We start from the raw sequence: 17743 nt of genomic DNA, 5'->3' as shown, positions 1-17743 counted from the left end.
CCCTCCCCGCACTTGCGGCCTCCCGCCCACCCTCCCCCTTTCAAATAAATAAGTAAATCTTTTTAAACAAATTTTTAGTATTTCATATATGTAAAAACCCATTCTTCTGTCTCTAGCTTCAGTACCTGCAAATTAGGCCTGTAAGTCTAAGAGGCAAAGAGTGAAAAAGCGGTTGTTTTCTTAGTATCTGAAGTAACAACTGCTGTGCAGTCATGGAAGCGATGGTCAGGGGGTTATTCAGCCCATTTTGACCGTTGAGTGTAGGCAATCTCTGTCTGCACCTGTGTGTACCCCCTGCGACCTGTGCGTAAGACTTTGAAACCATCAGTGTTGGGGAGAGCTTCCCCACCAGCCTGGAGAGGCCTCTAAACTGGTTTTCCTTGGGCTTTTTTGTGTCACCTGGAGGCTTCCAGGCCACACTCCTGTCTGGGCTCTTTCCTATATAAAGAAGACCTTGGGAGCCTGTTGTCCCACCAGAGGGTTTTCCATTCAGGAATCTAAAAAGATCCAAGGCTGAGCTTCTCCAGTGTCTGTCCCTTCAGCAGCTACACAGCCTACCCCACTCTCTTGCAAATGAATAATTCCTTCATTGTGGTGGTGTTGACTCTTGGTGCTGCCATTCAACATTCCCTGCCTTACTGCTTGCCGGGAACTGCTTACTCCTCAGGAGGAGAAGGCTGAAAGAGTTCCCTGCCCTTTACAAGGAACAGGGCGAGGATAGAGAGAGCGGCCTCGTGGTGGCATATCCTCGCCGCGGCCGTGCAGTGAGGTGGGAGCCATGGGAAAGTAATGATCCATGGAGGGTGGGGATAAAAGGAAGCTGTCCATGGCCCATGCTGACGGGTGTTTATAGTAGTGGTTCCCAAACATTGTCTACCCAGAATTTATCCCTTTTGGCATCTGCCTGGATTTTACAGACCCCATTTCATTTTATTACCCAGTATGTTTCTCCTTTCATGTCTCCCAGGGAATGTTTCTCGGCTCGTGTGTTAGTCCTGTGCCTCGCCTCCTGTCTACCCTGCATTCTTCCCACCGCTCCCAGCCCAGTTCCGCCTGAAACTGCCACATTGTGTTTCATTTTTTCTCCCCCACCATTTTATGTTTTCCTGATTTTGAAACCTTCTATCACAATAGCTGCTTATCTTCAAAAAGTGGGAAAGCAAGTTTTATGTAATAACAAATACTAAGATATTTAGATTGCAGTATGAAACGAAATTAGTTACAATCTGTATTTATCCCCTGGGTAGAGACTCCAGATGGGATGAGTTACACAATTTAGCAGAAGAGAGATGAAAATAATCTAGAAAGTTAGCATGAAATAGGTTATTTATCAGGTACTTGGAGGTATAGTAGGTTTTAAACGGATGAAACCGGGGAATATATTATTGAGAAAAGAGTGTACAAAGTTAATTATATGAAAACAAGAAAATGCGTGTGTCCAAACCAAACTAAACGAAAAGGAATGGGAAATATATTCACAATGATTATTTCATCAAAGGACAAACAAGATCTTGAAATCTCTTGTCCATAAAACATTGTGAAAGTTATTAAAATCATCAAGACTCTAAGGGTTATGGAGAATATATAAACGTGAATAGGTCAGACAAGAGGAAATAAAAACAGTAAGCATATATGTAGGGGAAATGTCAAAAATCCTAAGTAAAGACTTGCAAAATTAGTGTGATAGTATAATCTGATCACAGGTGTAATATTAAAGCAATGAAGTTAACATTTTGTAGCTATTAAACTGGTAGAAATATTTGAAAGTAAGATCCAATTTTGACAAGGTAGATGTGAAATTGACACGGTAATGACAGATTCTGTTGATGTGAATCATTTGCTCTTTCTGGATGATTCATCAATTGACATACTCAGCAGTTCAGCAGCAAGTGAAATAATGCACAGTTTAGTGCACTCTTTATAAAGATATGCACGTCCCTTCCTTGTCACAGTGCTAGTTTGGTTTCCCCATTTGTATGATTCCTGTTCATGAAGTTGATGCTCATTTGCTGGGGCTTACATCCCCCGAGTACTTACTCTGTGCTGAATTCTCAGTGCTTTGAATATATGACCTCATTCAAGTCAACAACCCAGCCAAGCTGGGTATAGTTTTATTGCCATTTCATAGGTGAAGAAATGGGGGACAGAGAAGTGTTCAATAAATTGCCCAAGGTCCTAACGCTAATGATAATTAAACTGGGATTCACACCCTCTGGAGGTCTCGTTTGAGGCCCTTGGTTTTAGAGCCTGGGCTCATCTGTCCTCCTCACGATGAAGCAGACATAACTGACTCATCAGTGTCTCACTTGCTCACTGTTAACACCTAGCACATATCCTGGTGCATACTAAACAATCAGTAAATATTAGTTTAATGCATGAGCAAGTAATTACTAAGAAAGGTAAGACTATATACTGGATAACATTCCTTGCAGCTTTATCTGTGATAGTTAAAACAGAAATGTCATCTAAACAAAGAGAGGAGTGGCTATGTAGTTTATCCTCTGTCAACTTAATAGACTTACATAGCTCCTACGAATGTTAAAGCTCCGTAGCAGTATCTAACATGAAACAGTGTGGCTATGTAGTGACGGAAGAATGCACATGTGGACTGTAGTGTCATAACTATAACCTAGATGTCCTTGTAGGCTTCACCAGCTCGTGGATATAGGTAACAGAATGATAATGAAAAACCCAGCGTATGCTAGCCCCAAACCCTTACCTTCTTACACAGAACCTTTATCCCTTCTGCCCCTACTCTCCCTGCGAGTGTGTCTGAGGATCCCCAAGGGTGCTTTGTTCCTCACCTAGTACTGGTGACCTGCAGTCACCACATGGCATCTGCCCAGGTCTTCCTGTCTAGATCCTTCCAGGGTCACTACAGATGGAACCCCAGGAGAGAGCCATTCCCCTGCCCCGTGGAAGGCCCTTCCCCAGAACTCCAGCTCTTTGTCCTGCCTGATGCCTCTTCCCACTCCTTGAAAGGGCCAGATTGGTGGTAGTAGCCTGCAGAACTGGGAGAAAAGTTCTTTCTCTGACCATGTCCTGCTGATTGACTCCTGGGCCCTAAAATAATTCTCCTTCTGCCCAGATTCTCACAGAGACTGCAGATAACAGAAGTGAAGTGCCAGGAGGGCAGAGAATTTTGTCTGTTTTGTTGACTGATATTTACCAAGTGCTTGGAACAGGACATGCCCATGGTAGATCTATAATAAATCTTCATTGAATGAGCAAACAACCACTTTTGAGCTTCTAGCCTTCCTCCTCACTGGAATTCAAGGGGACATGTGATAGACTGGCAGTGTGCCACAGAGCTTTCTCGGTGATGGAAATGGTCCAATCTATGCTATCCAACAAATGCTGTTCATTTCCTTTTTCATTGTGTTGTTCTTGAACCTATACACCTACTCTTCCTCTGATGTCTGTAGCCTGGAAAACCCATGTGTCTCTCTGTTAGAAGAACAAGAAGCCCTAGTGTGATTCAACTTATGTATTTAGCTCCCTTGAAAAGTTCATGAGTCTCCCTGATCTGCAGTGAGCTAAACCCTCCCATCTGAATTAGGCCTCTGTTAGTAAACTCTATTATGACCACTTATGAAAAGCATGCTTCTGGAAGAAGAATTTAAAAGGGCTTTGAGACAAGACTCCAGTGAGATTTGAGGGACAGCTCTTGGTCCTTCCATCCTAAGGGCTTGTGTGGGCAAGAGCACCACACCAAGGTTTGGGACACCTGTGTTCTGGTCCCATTTCTGTGACTACATGGCCATGATGTCCTAAGCACACACAATGTCTGTAGCTCACTGTCTGTAGAATAAGGTGGTTGAGTTAGATTATTTGGTAGATACTTTCTAGCACCTCTGTAGAACCTTAGCACTTTCTGCAACATCGTTAGAAAGTTAGTAGTTAGAAAACTACTCCAGTATATGCTTAAGTTATCATGTGTCAGGAAAACAACAAGAACAACAACAACAACAACAATGAGGAGTGTTAAAAGAGGTATAGGTACTTGCTGGGTTCTTTCCCATTTGGAATTTTTGGGAGATTGGTGTGAATTTTTCATTGAGTTCTTATTTGTAAAATACTGTGCTCTGAAATACAGGAGGTACAAAGATGAGAACACCATAGCCTCTTTCCTACCATATTCAAAACAAAGTAGAAGGAAAATAAAAAATAATTATAGCACAATATAGGCTGATAAATGACACAAGTTGTTAGATGCTGGCCCCAAATTTGCAAATGGCTCTAGCATTCTTTCTTATGCAGCATGCCCCTTTCTTTGGAGGAACCTTCCTTTTTAGGAGGCCGTCTTTGGACCAGACGTTAAAGCGCTTCCAGAATTCGGACTGGCTGTGATGTCAGAAGGCTGGAGTGCCATTTTGTGTTAGATATGTGTTATTGAGGTTTTGGCTTTGCAGGCATTTTAAAATTTAGAATTTAAAATTCTAAATTCACACGTAAGTCCTTTCTTGAGGCTTAGGAATAAATAGCAAGCAGGTGTTACTCAACTTGGAGTCGGAACTCGGTCCCTGGAGACACCACAGAGCTTGAGAATTACAGTCAATACTAAGAGGTTTTTAACCTTTATTTGTAATACTATTGTATGTAGCTTAAGTGGTATTACTTGGTACTAGGCATAAGTGGTATTACTTGGTTTTTGAGGAAGCGTTCTGCAGTGATATCAAAGAATGTGCCAGGCAGCGGTGACTAGAACATTGTGTCTGTACAGAGTTTTGCAGTGACAGCATTGTAGAAGGTGGGGTCTCTGAGGATGGCAGGTGCCATCCTGTTTCCCTGCCCATGAGGGGCAGCATTACCATCCCCCCAGTGTGATATGCTTATATGACTCCGCCAAATGAAGTCCACTTTTCCTAACTCCTTGAGCATTTTATTAACTGTGTTGTCAATAAGAATGAAACTTAAGTTTGAATCCGTGTCTGATTATACATGATACATATAATTCAATAGAGCACACCAGTTAGCAGAGTAACCCCAGTCACTTCTACACAAATTGCAAGGGTCTGGGTAGTCATTCTTCCCCACTGTAAAATGTAAATCCCGCCATCCCCATTAGATGAGAGGGGGCCGTCTGGATGTCACGGTATTGACTGACTTGGTTAAACTCTTGAGAACCAGAATTTCAGGGTTGGAAAAGAACCTGCAGATTGTGTTATGGAGTCACCCTTTTTAACAGATGGGGACACCGTAACCCACAAAGTGAAAACACCTGCTTCAGTTTTCAGAGGTTGTTTCTAGAGGATTCCTCCGTCCCAAGGTGTCTGGGATTTTTGCGTTGACTCTGCAGCCTGCAAAAGCTGCTGTGTTTCTTTCCAAAGGGTGAAAGAGCCCTGGTGTTCAGGAATTTTGAAGACATAGCTGCACTAACCACTTCTGTGGCTCAAGGATAGGAAGTAGAATTTTGTGATAGCATTGATGAATGGAGCTCCTTAGGTCACGCAGAGGATTCAACTAGATCAGACTAGATAGCCTAGTGCTCTGGTAAGGTTGAAGCTAAAGGAACAGAAATCCATAAACAAAGCTGAGATGATGAATGGCCTCATCCCAAGTTGGAAGCTCTAGTGTGCATGTGTGTGGCAGAGCTCCATATCTCTGGGATTGTAAACAGAACATGGTATTGAAGCATTTGCTAATGCACACAGCATTAAAAACTAGTGACATTCTTGGAATTCTTGTTTGTATTAAGGTTGATATTTTGCATTTGTTGAAATCTGCAATCCCTTTAACTCAAGCCCAGTAATAAACCTCAGGATTTGGTAAGTGGGGATGGGATGAATGTGGTCTTCCTATTTACCAGAGCAGGTAAAATAAAGAGATTCTCTCTGGCGGGGAGAGAGTGGTGGGTGGTGTTTTTAACTCCTATGAAAGTTTTTTTTCCTTTGCCCCAAGATTTCTTTGGATTCTTTTTTTTTTTCCCTTTTGCATGTATTATCAAGAACATGAATCTCTCCTCTCACACATTAAAAAAAAAAAAAAAAGGAAAAAAGTCCTCTTCCCAATGGAATGATTCTGTATCTAATGAGTTTTAAATTAAACCTTCTGGAATTTAACTTGTATCTGGCTAAATAGTTACTCAAAAATGTAAAATGAGGTCCAGGAACTCAAATCAGATTTATAGTGCACATTTTTTGTGTTCGTAATAGAGAAGCCTGTTTATCCTTACTTCTCTGTCCTCTTTCTTTTTCCCTGGTTCTGACTCCTGTGATGGCTGTCCATCCTGGTCCTGAGTTGTTAGTTTCTGTTTCTACTCATTCTGTTGCTCTGTATCTGCCTTTACTGGTTGCCCTATAGCCTTGTGGGAAGAAATGGGAATCTGGCTCCTGTCGCTCTCTGTCCAGCCCAGATGCTCTCACTTTGTCCTTGTCTCCCACGCTCCTGCCACTTTCTAACCCCTGTCTCCCCTCAGGATCTTGGCTCCTGTTATTTCTTCTTTTGCTGATGCTCTTCTGCCAACTCGTGACATCACTGGATTCTTCTCCTCTTAGGTTCAGTTTAAATGCCGCCTTCTCAGACAGGTTGTTCTGGACCCCTATATCTCAAATGTTTTCTTGGAGGACCCTGTGAGTCCATCTACGTTAGCAGACAGATAACCAAGAATTGGCTATGGACAAATTTAGAGCAGAACAATTGTAAATCCCTACATTCCACAGATAAACCCCAAACCTAAATTTAGTAAATGCCTGCTAATCTCCATGCTCTCTCCTTGGCTCCTGCGTAGGGCTAGACCCCCTCCAAGGTCCTGTCTGGGCTTCATAAGAATGTGACCTCCATCTTTGCTTTCAGCTTCTGGGTTTGGTTTTGTTTTTGTTTGTTTGTTTTCTAGTGATGCCTACTGAATTAAAAGGCAAGTAGGCAAGGTTTGTTTTTGTTTTTGTTTTTAGTGCAGTGGGATAGGTTCTTAAGTGAACAGTGGTTTGTAGCCTCTAATTATTAGCTAACGTTTGTTATCCAAAAGCTTTAGACAACTACAGTATGAACCCACTTTCTGGCTGAGTAGACTTTAAGGATGCCCTTCAAAAGAGGGGGTGGTGCTAGGATGTTTTGGGGAAGAAATAAAATGCTAACATTGACTTTCTAAAGATATTGTTGCTTTTTTTTTTTTCTTCCATACTCCCAGGGATATCAGCAAAAATGGTGCAGCCCTTCAAGGGAACATTATTCTTCTAATCAGAGACAAGTGGGAAACTTTAAGTAGCTCTTCAAATCAAAATCATGTGTGTGTCTGTTCTGTGAGATGACAGATGTAGGTTTTTCTTCAGATGGAGGTTTGTTTTCTCTGTTCTGTCTTAGCCACAATAACTTGAAATGGTCTGTCTGCTGGTACGAAAACTGAGGAGGTGGGTGGAGGGGCCAGGATGTTGCTGCAGGAAAGTCGAGTACATTCCGAGGGCGCCTTTTGGGGACAAGCAGCTGAAGCATTTTTATAGTCAACTGAGATAACAGGAAAGAAGGAATATGGCTTTTTATAGTCTGACCCTTGAGAAAATTCAGTCCGCTTGTATTGGCCAATTATCTCCCAAATGGGTATCTCTTCGTTTAAGTTCCAGCTTGTGATGTAAAATGTGACTGTTGCATCAGCCCGGTTTTTTGAGTACGGCAAGTTGTTTTCTAGACCAGAGTGAATGGTGGAACCCACTGAGACACTTGACATATTTAAAACCTCGAACTTGGATCTGTCTGCTCGTTCTGACCTCGTAGAGTAGTACCGCGAGATATACTAAGTGGTTGTCGCAAGGTTAGACTTTCTGGAATAACAGGCTGTGGATCCATCTACCTCGTTATTTGCAGTAGGTCCCAGGTGACCACGGGATGCCCTAGGGTGAATTAGTGAATTATGGTGGTGGCGGGTGAAATGTCAGGCTGCCAGGGAGATGGAATTTCTCAGCCAGCATTCTACATTACACCCCCTGGTTACATGTTCTATAATATATGTGCCATAGCTAGACCTACAGCCAGCATACCGCAGGCTTCTCGAGTCAGCCTTAAAGATAACTTAGTCTTTTTCCTCTTCATGTGTTGAGAAGGTTTTAAAGAATGCTGGCAACACAGACCATATATCACTACATGATTGTTTGGAGAGCGGCATGAACTTGGGAAGCAGAAAGAAGCCATTCATAGTTAAATCCTGAAGTTTGTAGGTTGATTTTTAAATTTGTTTTCTTTGATATAAAAGATTATTGAGCTATAAAAAGAGAGCTTACCACAAAGGACTCAATCTGTAGTTACTGAGTTGAGGCAGAGAACTTGATACTGTAATGCAGATTTTAGAAAATGCTGGAATGGGGGAATAGATATTTTACCTCTCAGTCATAAATAGTTATAAAGAGTGCCCACTTATGGGTTAGAATAAGTCAAACAGAAACTGTTTCCTTTATGAACAGAGAGAGACACACAAGGTTACCAGAGCTGTATGGTGGGATATGACTGTATCCGTATACTTTGGTACATCCTTGACACTTGCATGAAAGCTGCTTTAGGGGTTTAAAGGTAGATTTAAATAAAACTGATTAAATTCCTGTTAGGTTCAAAGGAAGTTGATGTTAGGAACATCTCACAAAAGTGAATTGGTTAACATTTCTGTGAAGGGGAAAGATGGTTACACATATGTCGTTATTTTAGCATTGATTATAGGCCATCTACATGGCACTGGAGGACCAAATGATCTGCAGACCGAAACTGTGCAAAATCACCTGAATAATCAATGGGAAAATGACCAGTTCTATGACCTTTTCAATCTTTTGTCAAAATCTTAAAGCTTTCTTACTGTAGGTTATAAATGTATAGGGCAATGCAAAAATAAAAGTGAAGCTAAGATTAATTTATTGCCCTACAATTTAAAATGTTAGGAACACTGAGAATCAACCTGTTTTATTTCTTTGAGGAGAACTTATCAAAAGTAGTTTGAACACGTTTGCTTTCTTATTGTGTCCCGTACGACATGTCTGTCTTTTCTCTGCTGCAGTGAATTGTCCTGTTCCTTCCTGAGTCTGGATCTGCTTCCAGCGTTGGTGCTTTCACAGCTGTGAACTCAGTGTTCCTTCCATGTCACTTCCTCTGGGACATCTTCATCTTCTTCCTTACAGTGACTTTCCAATTTAGTGGAATTCCACTGTTAACGCTTTTTATTTCTGGGTTACACTTGTTTATGCTGACCCCACACCTTCTGTTGATTATGCACTTCTGTAAAATGTCCGGTAAGTTTATTCCCATGAGATGGGGAGGGCAACATGACTGCCTGCTGTCTGTCTGTCTGTCTGCGCGTGAACTGAACGATGGATGAGCAGGGATCGGATGCCCACCGTCGTGGAAGTGACACGATGGTTTGGCGATCATGATAGGCATTGGTTATTCGCGTGGGGATTTCTGGACCAAAACGCTAGCGGTGAAGTTTGTGCTTTATGTAGTTCAGTATTAATATACTGTGACAACTGAAGTGGGAACCCTGCTGTTTGGGGGCTGCTGGTGTTAGGTGACCAAACGGTGGTCCCTGAAATTCAAGCACTTTGGAACCATGCAAAGTGAAGAGTGCCTTCGTCTGGTGGTAAACTGTAATACATTTAAATCTTGGCCTAACGCCCCTTGCCTGTTACACATCAAGTAAATCCATTGTAGCCAAGTGACCTAGAAATTGAATTGAGAAGTGAACAGGGAGTTATGAAGTGTTTGACTCAACCACAGAGTCTGCTTTGACTCCTCTCCTCTTACCTAATACCTCAGTGGAGTGTGGGCGCTGGAGAAAGCATATCAGCTTCCATCCAGCCTGGACCTGGACATGGTGTCTGGGTGGCCTCCTTGGTCATTTTTCCTAGCTCTCTCCTTCCTCCTCCACGGTCCCCTCTCTTCCTCAGCCTGTTCTTTACTTCCTGTGTCCTGTCTCCTGGTACGGATTCTCCCTCCGTCATTATATTTGTGTGTGTCTCGGTTCCCGTTGCTGTGATCCGCATCTGGGTGGTTTTCAACGTGTGCTTCGGTGACTACAGTCACCTCCTAACTGAATTCCCCACCTTCATCGCTCACTTCTCCAGTGACTCTCACCTGCCATCACAAGAGAGATCTTCCCGAGAGTCAGTCTTCCTGAGTTCTCTCTTTGGGGCCTCCCAGCTCCCAAACCGATTGCAGAGTAAAACTCACACTTCTTACCAGGCAGGCCTTTAAGGACTTGCATTGTCTGCCTCAAGCCTGCCTCTCCCACTTTATCACCTCGCCCCTTGCCTCAGGAACCCAGAATTTTAACAAGACAGCTGTATTCATTATCTCCCAAATATGCCTGCTTCCTTCCTTCATTTTCCTTGAAAGCACTTCTCTTTGTTTTTCTGACCCCTACCCATTTTCAAAGACTTACCCCAAGTGATCTTCCCCATACAGTCTATTTTGATTTCCCAGAAAGGTGTTTTCTCCTCTCTGATAGCCCACCAGATTTGCATTTTATAATTTCCAGTTGTCACTTCTATGCTGATCTGTGTTGATAGTTACGCTGTATTGTCTGCTCAGTTAGCTTTCATGTTCTCAAAGAGCAGGGGCTGGATCTTCAGGAGCACCAGGAATGGCATTGGACAAAGTGGTAGGCGCACATTGTTTCATTGTTTCATTCAGTGTTCTGTCCACCTCCCGCTTTCCTCTGGAAGCTGAACTGCATGCTAGAAGTAAAACATAGCAAGAGGAGGTCCCTGACCTCACAGAACTCCAGTTGAATGAGGCATGCACAAAAGTAGTCAGACAACCCACGCAGCGGTAAGCTCGGTGCCAGGACGATCAGTGAATGAGAACCATGGAGGCACAGAAGACAGACACCACACCCAGGTGAAGGGCAATTGGGAATGCGTCTAGAAAAGGGGACAATTAAGCAAAGTCTAAAAGTTAAGGAGGTATTAAGTAGGTGAGGGGGGCTGGAGCGAAAAGAGTGTTCAGGTCGTGGACACGGGATGGATAAAGCGCAAGAGGACCCTGAATACTGAGGAAATGAATGGAATTCAGTTTAGCTGGGTAGTAGAAAATGAGGTGAGACCCACAAATGATAAGCCTTCAGAAGGACCAGGGGTCCTGTGATGGGAAGGAACTGGACATATCTGATGAGTGTTTACAAGGGAGGACCTCCAGGACTGGATACTTGGATGGGTGAAATGCGGGAGCAACAATGAGGTTTCTGTTAAGGACCACTTGGTGAATGGAGGTATTGGGGGGAGATGATGAATTTGATTTTGGATATTTCCAGTTTGAGTTGCTTGTGGAATCTCTACATGAAGAGATATTGTAGTAGAGAGTTTGGAGCTCAGTGGAAAGCTTTGGTTAAGAAATACAAATTTGGGTGACATCAGCATCTGGCATGGTAGAGAAGGAGTATATAGCATTAGCAAAGATGAGGAGGTTAACATCAAACCTTAAAGATACCAATACTTTGAAGGCATAGGAAGTGGAGTCTGCATAGAATATTAAGTTGAAATGGGCAGAGAGGAAGGAGAACAATGGGTAAGTGAGATGTGATGGAAATCAGGAAGAGTGAAATGCGTTTGTTGGGTTTAGCAACATGAAGCCTATAAGTCACCTTCGTAAGAGGAGCGTCCTGTAGAAGACAGGCAGGGTCCAAGCTAGATGGTAGTGTGTGGAGAAGTGGACAGTTGTTTGAAAGGCTGATCATGGAGGAGAAAATTTAAGGAGGGTAGAAGTTGGAAGGAAATGGAGTTGAGGTGATTTTACTGTTCAAGCTGGTAGGAATCTGATCATGTTAAAAGGCTGATGGGAAGAATTTGTTAGCGATAAGTTGTCTATAAGCTGAATTTAGACAGAATTTAAAACTCCCCTTACAGTTCTTCACCCCATATGTCCATTTATCTTTATTCTAAATCAGTTAAAGTCCATACTACTAATCACTCACAAACGGATCCGCTATTTCACTGTGGTCTTATTATCCCGATGAGACTGCAAATTCCTCTACAGCAGGGCCCACACTATTCTTCCTGGTTCTGGTTAGCACTTAGCTCCCTGTCTTAGAGAAAACCCTCAACAGATACTTTTGGCACTCTCCTGTGTTTCTTTGTTTATTTTTTGAGGAGATAACTAATGTGTCCTGTGTGCCAGAAATTATTCTAGATGCCAAGGATATAAAAATCACTAAGCCAGAGATATCTTTTTTTCCCAAGGACTTTATAATCTTGGGAGACAGTTAATAAACAAGTAATAAAACACAAAAGCAAAGTAATTATAGAATGCAATAGATAGATAATAATCTTGAGTGACTGTGTGTGTATATTCATATCTATGAATATATTTATCTATCTGTATATACATACATCTATTTATATACATATATCTATATCTATATCTATATCTGTATCTATACACATATGGAGATCTTCTTCTCCCTGAATTCTTTCCATTGTTGGGGAGAACAGCCATAAGCAGTTGGAGAGTTAAATGACATAAGAAGACAGTGAGTAACAAAGACTGTTGTTTTCTTCATGTAGTTACTTTGTTGTTGACTGTTTCTAAAGTCAGCAGGAATGTAATGGTTATAATGGGCTGTGTGTTTTGGGAGTTTTGTTGGTTGGTTGTTACTTAGCATTTGAGAATCTAACCAACTCTCCACATTTTCTCTTTTCCCTTTTAGTCATTTGCCATCTTCCATGTATGAATGGCGGCCAGTGCAGCTCAAGGGACAAATGCCAGTGCCCTCCGAATTTCACAGGGAAGCTTTGTCAGATCCCGGTCCACGGTGGCAGCGTGCCAAAACTGTATCAGCATTCCCAGCAGTCAGGCAAGGCCCTGGGAACGCATGTAGTCCACTCCACACATACCTTGCCTCTGACCATGACCAGCCAACAAGGAGTCAAAGGTAAGCTTATTTATTTTCTTTTTGCCCACTCATCAGACTTCTGGTAACCTGTCAAACCCACATGGAAGCAAGTATCTGCCCCTGACAGGGCTGGTATTGAATCAGAAACAAGTATGTGATCTGTGTCCCAAGAAATGGCAGCAGGGACAGAATACGGGCCCAGGTATACTGCTGCAGTACTTTCTAGACCATAGAGATTTGGTATCTAGGAAATAAACCAGAAAGGAGCCCATCCTTCTGTGCTGGCTCTGAGCACTGAAAGCTGTTACCCGCACATTTCTGGGAAGACCCAGGAAACAGAAAGATGAGCAAGGCCGTGTTGAAGACAAATATGCTCGTGGATCACATGCTACCTGCTGGTGAATGCCTGGTTTATTTTGTAGTTGAAGGGTGCTTGGTTTTAGTTATAAACAATTAGTTAATCTCACTGGGCTTCAGTTGATTCCTCTGTAGAGGAAGGTAAACTAGGTCACTTGGAGCTCAGGAATTCTATGACTAACTCATTCTTTTAAACCTGGCATCTCCTCTATGCCCAGTTTTTGGAAAGGGGTCAGAGAAGTGTGACTGGCCTTTACTCTGTAAAACTTGAATGTTAGGATCACAAGATGAAATTGTATGTGAAAGCAGCAGAAAGTAAACACAGACATAAAATATCACACGTGGGTCTTTGGTGGGACACAAGGTGCACACGAGTACGTCCACACTCCGCTGTTCGGGCCAAGAGAATGACGCTTTGTGAAATTGTTATTTCCTCTGTTGGTGTAGAAAGGTGAATCTTCTAAGTTTGGCAATGGAAACTCTGAGAGATGCAAAAGTAATCAAACTCTTGAGTCTTTACTACTATCCTTTGATTAAAATGTACCCAACGACCATAGGCACCATGGATTTCATAGTTTCCTGACTCTGAAAAACGAATTTTTGTCTGATGAATGGGTTACTGGGAGAGGCTTTAATTTCTCTGTATACGTCCAATTTGATCCCTTAAAAATACATAATTCAGGACTAGTTTGTATTTGAGATGTGTCCTCTTATTCTCCAGAGTTGATGGCTGTACAGCAGACATGCATATGCACTCTATATTTTATGCCCTGGGTGGGGATACACATATAGCTGCATACGTGTTTATGTAATATTTGCTCTCGTGCCAATTTGCATGTTATTCATGACTGACTTTTTGTCCTGATCTCTTTTAGTGAAATTTCCTCCCAACATAGTCAACATCCATGTGAAACACCCTCCCGAGGCTTCCGTCCAGATACATCAGGTTTCAAGAATTGACGGCCCAACAGGCCAGAAGGCAAAAGAAGCTCAACCAGGCCAATCCCAAGTCTCTTACCAAGGGCTTCCTGTCCAGAAGACCCAGACAGTACATTCCACGTACTCTCACCAGCAAGTCATCCCCCACGTCTATCCCGTGGCTGCGAAGACGCAGCTTGGCCGGTGCTTCCAAGAAACCGTTGGGTCACAGGTGAGCAACACTGTCTAGCCCGTGTTAGGAAATGCATTCTAGATATGGTCTTGTAATAGTGGGAAAACCAGAGTTAGTAAGATCATCTTCTACAGAAGGGGCTGGCAGACTGACCCACGAGCCTGTTTTTAAGTTGTACTGGAACACAGACACATCCATTCATTTACGTATGTCTATCCTTGCATTCATGCTATATGATAAAATTATGTCGTGTCGGTGAGATCATGTGACAGCCAAGTCCTAAAATGTGGTCTGCAAAACCTTTTACAAAAAAAAGTTTGCTGACCTTAGTCTGTAATATTAAGTAGTGATCTTTCATAATTGCTGCTGGAAGTCCATGATTGCCTGCTTATATATTTTCTTCATTTAAGGTGATCTGTGTATAAAACAAGTGTTTGACATGAGACATAGTATGTGAGATGAATTCTGCAAAGATGTTTGAAACCTTTATGCCTTTTTGCAATAGCTTGCTGGTTGTAGGTACAGAGGAAATTTGACCCCTTTGTGTAGTAATAACTTGACATCTTTCCTCTCCTGATAAAAATTCATCACTAGGTTGGTGATGCAGGAGTTGTTTGAAATGCATTTTTTTTTTTAAAGATTTTATTTATTTGTCAGAGAGAGAGAGAGAGAGAGAGCGAGCACAGGCAGACAGAGTGGCAGGCAGAGGCAGAGGGAGAAGCAGGCTCCCCACAGAACAAGGAGCCTGATGTGGGACTCAATCCCAGGACGCTGGGATCATGACCTGAGCCGAAGGCAGCGGCCCAACCAACTGAGCCACCCAGGCGTCCCATGCATTTTAATATTGAATTTACATGTAACTTCAGGCCTATATAATAAAGTGAGAGAAAGGCTTGACTTTCTTTAAAACTCATTGTTGAATGTACGTAGCAAAGGCAATGGAAATACATTGGTTCCTCTACCCCAACTACTTTGTGCTGCTTGCTTTGGGATCACATGATAGTGATGTCAATTTGTCCTATGGTTCTGGTCATTTTGATATGGTTTGGATCCCCCATGAGGAGAGTTGATGAGGTAACTATATTATAATTTAGCTGTTGTTACCTGAATATTAAAAAAAAAAAATACTGTGTGTGGGAAGTATTTGTAGAATCAGTTGTTACTGCTTTAGACACCTAGAAAATACTTTTTAGGTTCTGGACAAGTTCATGGTAGGGTTATAATCTTTCTTCCAGGGCAGTAAGACAAAATTGGTTTATAGTCCCAAATAGAAAAGAGCACCCATGGGGATAGAGTTAAGGGTCTTGGCTAGTGCCATGGGCCCAGCAGTGTGCTGGGAAACCTTATCTGTAAGGTAGAGATAAGAATATGGAGGTGTGTCAAGATGAGACAACATAATGTGAACCCCACTTTGCAAACATTAGAGAACTCTGCAAGTGTTGGCTTAGAAGATGCTTATCTATCAAGATAGAGTCAAACTTAAAAATAGAGTAGGTGATTGCTCATGTCCTGTAATTTCAGTAAAGCAAGGAAGGCTCGATTTTCCCAATCATAACCTTTGTCACCGCCCCTGCAGATACCTGACATATGCTCACTGAAGGGCACCTTTTCATTCCTCAGTTGAAGACCAGGCTTAGACAAATGCTTTATAGAGAAGGAACCTCATCAGTTTAGCTTAGAAGTAAAGACTGGATTCTTGTGCTAAGGGCAGGTTTTGATAGGGCCAGTGGTCTGAAGAAGCTTCTTACTTCACAATGTTGCCCTGTGTTGGCCTTGGAGAGAGAAGATGATTTTGGTGGCATTTGCATTGTTTAGTCATTCCGGCTTGGGTTGGTCATGAGAAAGGAAAAAACAGGTCCTTTTAAAACTACGTGCCCAGTATCTTTCTCCCTAATTTCCAAGTTGGAACACAGAGCCTAAAAAGTAACAAAAGGAGGCATTAACAAACTTACAACTTCGGTATAATAGTAGGGAGATGATTGCTAACCAGAACCCGAAAAGATAAACTGTTTACTTTTGAGCCTCAGCTGGACAATACAGTCAAAGTAAATTGGGTAATTGGTGGTGTTGCCCAAATAATTCGAACTCAGTGGAATACTTTTGCCTTATCTGGATACTTTTCTGACTTTGGGTCTGAATGATCCAGACAGTGATCTCAGTTCTTAATTTATTTTGCATGTGTAGTCACTAATACACAGCTTCAAAATGAGACCTGTTTTGAGAAAACATTCTCAGGGTATATTTGTCTTGTTACTGAGAAGTGTTGCCGGGTACCTGTGACTGCCCAATTAATTTGCGTAATTAGGATGATCTAGGCATTTGAAAATATACACTACTGGGGCACTGGGGTGGCTCAGTTGGCTAAGTGTCTGCCTTCAACTCAGGTCATGATCCCAGCATCCTGGGATGGAGTCCTAGTGTCGGGCTCCCGCTCCCTGCTCCCTGCTTCTCACTCTTCCTCTGCCCCTACCCCTGCTTGTGCTCTCTCTCTGTCTCTCTCAAATAAATAAAATCTTTAATATACACTACTGGTAAATAGGCAGTAGTATACAAGTTACATCCTACAAGGGTGTTGGAAAAACATGTGTGCTTTCTTGCTGTGGTTAGTTTGCAAATAAAACTCCGGGAGGAGGTGTAGGTAGATTATGAATGAATTGCAGAAACAACTGCATACATCCACTCAGGGCTCATTGCTTTGCTGAGTTGAAACACTCTTATTAGCTGCAGATTTTGGCTGTTGAGGTTTTGAATGCCTTAGAGTCATCGGTAAGCACCTGTGTTTTTGTGTTGCCATGAGAGGTCATATACAGAACAAATTTGGCATTAATTGCCTTTGTTTCTATGGCATATTCTAATAATTAGACGGTAAACTTGGGATTGAAGTACAGCATTTGCACATCATCCTTGAGGTACTCTTGCCAAAAATGTTTAACCTGAACCTACTCAAGCTCTTACACCATGACCTCTCCAGCTCATCAGGAAAGAGGAAGCCAACTATAAGTATCACACACATGCCTCCTCCCTCAGACAGATTCATAATGTGGGACATTATTGTCTGGTTTTTTTAAAAAATCTTCTCATGGGAAAAAAAGGGCAGAGTGACTTTTCTAGAAAGAGACAAAGGGACACAGTGACAAATGTAACATATGAACCTTAATCAAATCCTGGTTAGAAGAACATGCACACACAACACCCCTCTATAAAGGACATTCGGGGAGCCATTGGGGAAATCTAAACAGGACTGGATATTTGATGATATTTTGGAATTGTTGATGTTTAGGTGTGATAATGGTGTTGGGGTTATTATGTAGGACCGTGTCCTTATTCTTGAGAGATGCATGTTGAAAGTTTTAGGGGTAAAATCCCGTGATGTCTATAATTTATTTTTAAGTGCATTTTACATGGAAATACGACAAAATCTTAACTGTTTGTTGACCCTGGGAGGTGGGTATTCAAGTGATCATCGTATTATT

The 17743-nt window shown here is 42.2% G+C and overlaps 1 protein-coding gene across 14 annotated transcripts in view; it reads left to right on the top strand.

The window, feature by feature from the left end:
* LTBP1 (latent transforming growth factor beta binding protein 1) overlaps positions 1 to 17743 on the top strand; it is a 405463-nt gene that overhangs the window by 195950 nt on the left and 191770 nt on the right. For all 14 annotated transcript variants that reach the window (XM_047745652.1, XM_047745654.1, XM_047745653.1 and 11 more), the window contains 2 exons: positions 12617 to 12841; positions 14035 to 14309. In XM_047745652.1, coding sequence (XP_047601608.1) covers positions 12617 to 12841; positions 14035 to 14309 — 500 coding nt within the window. The remainder of the gene's footprint in view (positions 1 to 12616; positions 12842 to 14034; positions 14310 to 17743) is intronic.

This window comes from Lutra lutra, chromosome 9 (genome assembly GCF_902655055.1).
Source record: "Lutra lutra chromosome 9, mLutLut1.2, whole genome shotgun sequence".
In the NCBI taxonomy this organism is placed as follows: Eukaryota; Metazoa; Chordata; class Mammalia; order Carnivora; family Mustelidae; genus Lutra; species Lutra lutra.
Note: the sequence above shows the minus strand (reverse complement) of the source record. Positions and strands in the feature narration are given on the sequence as shown.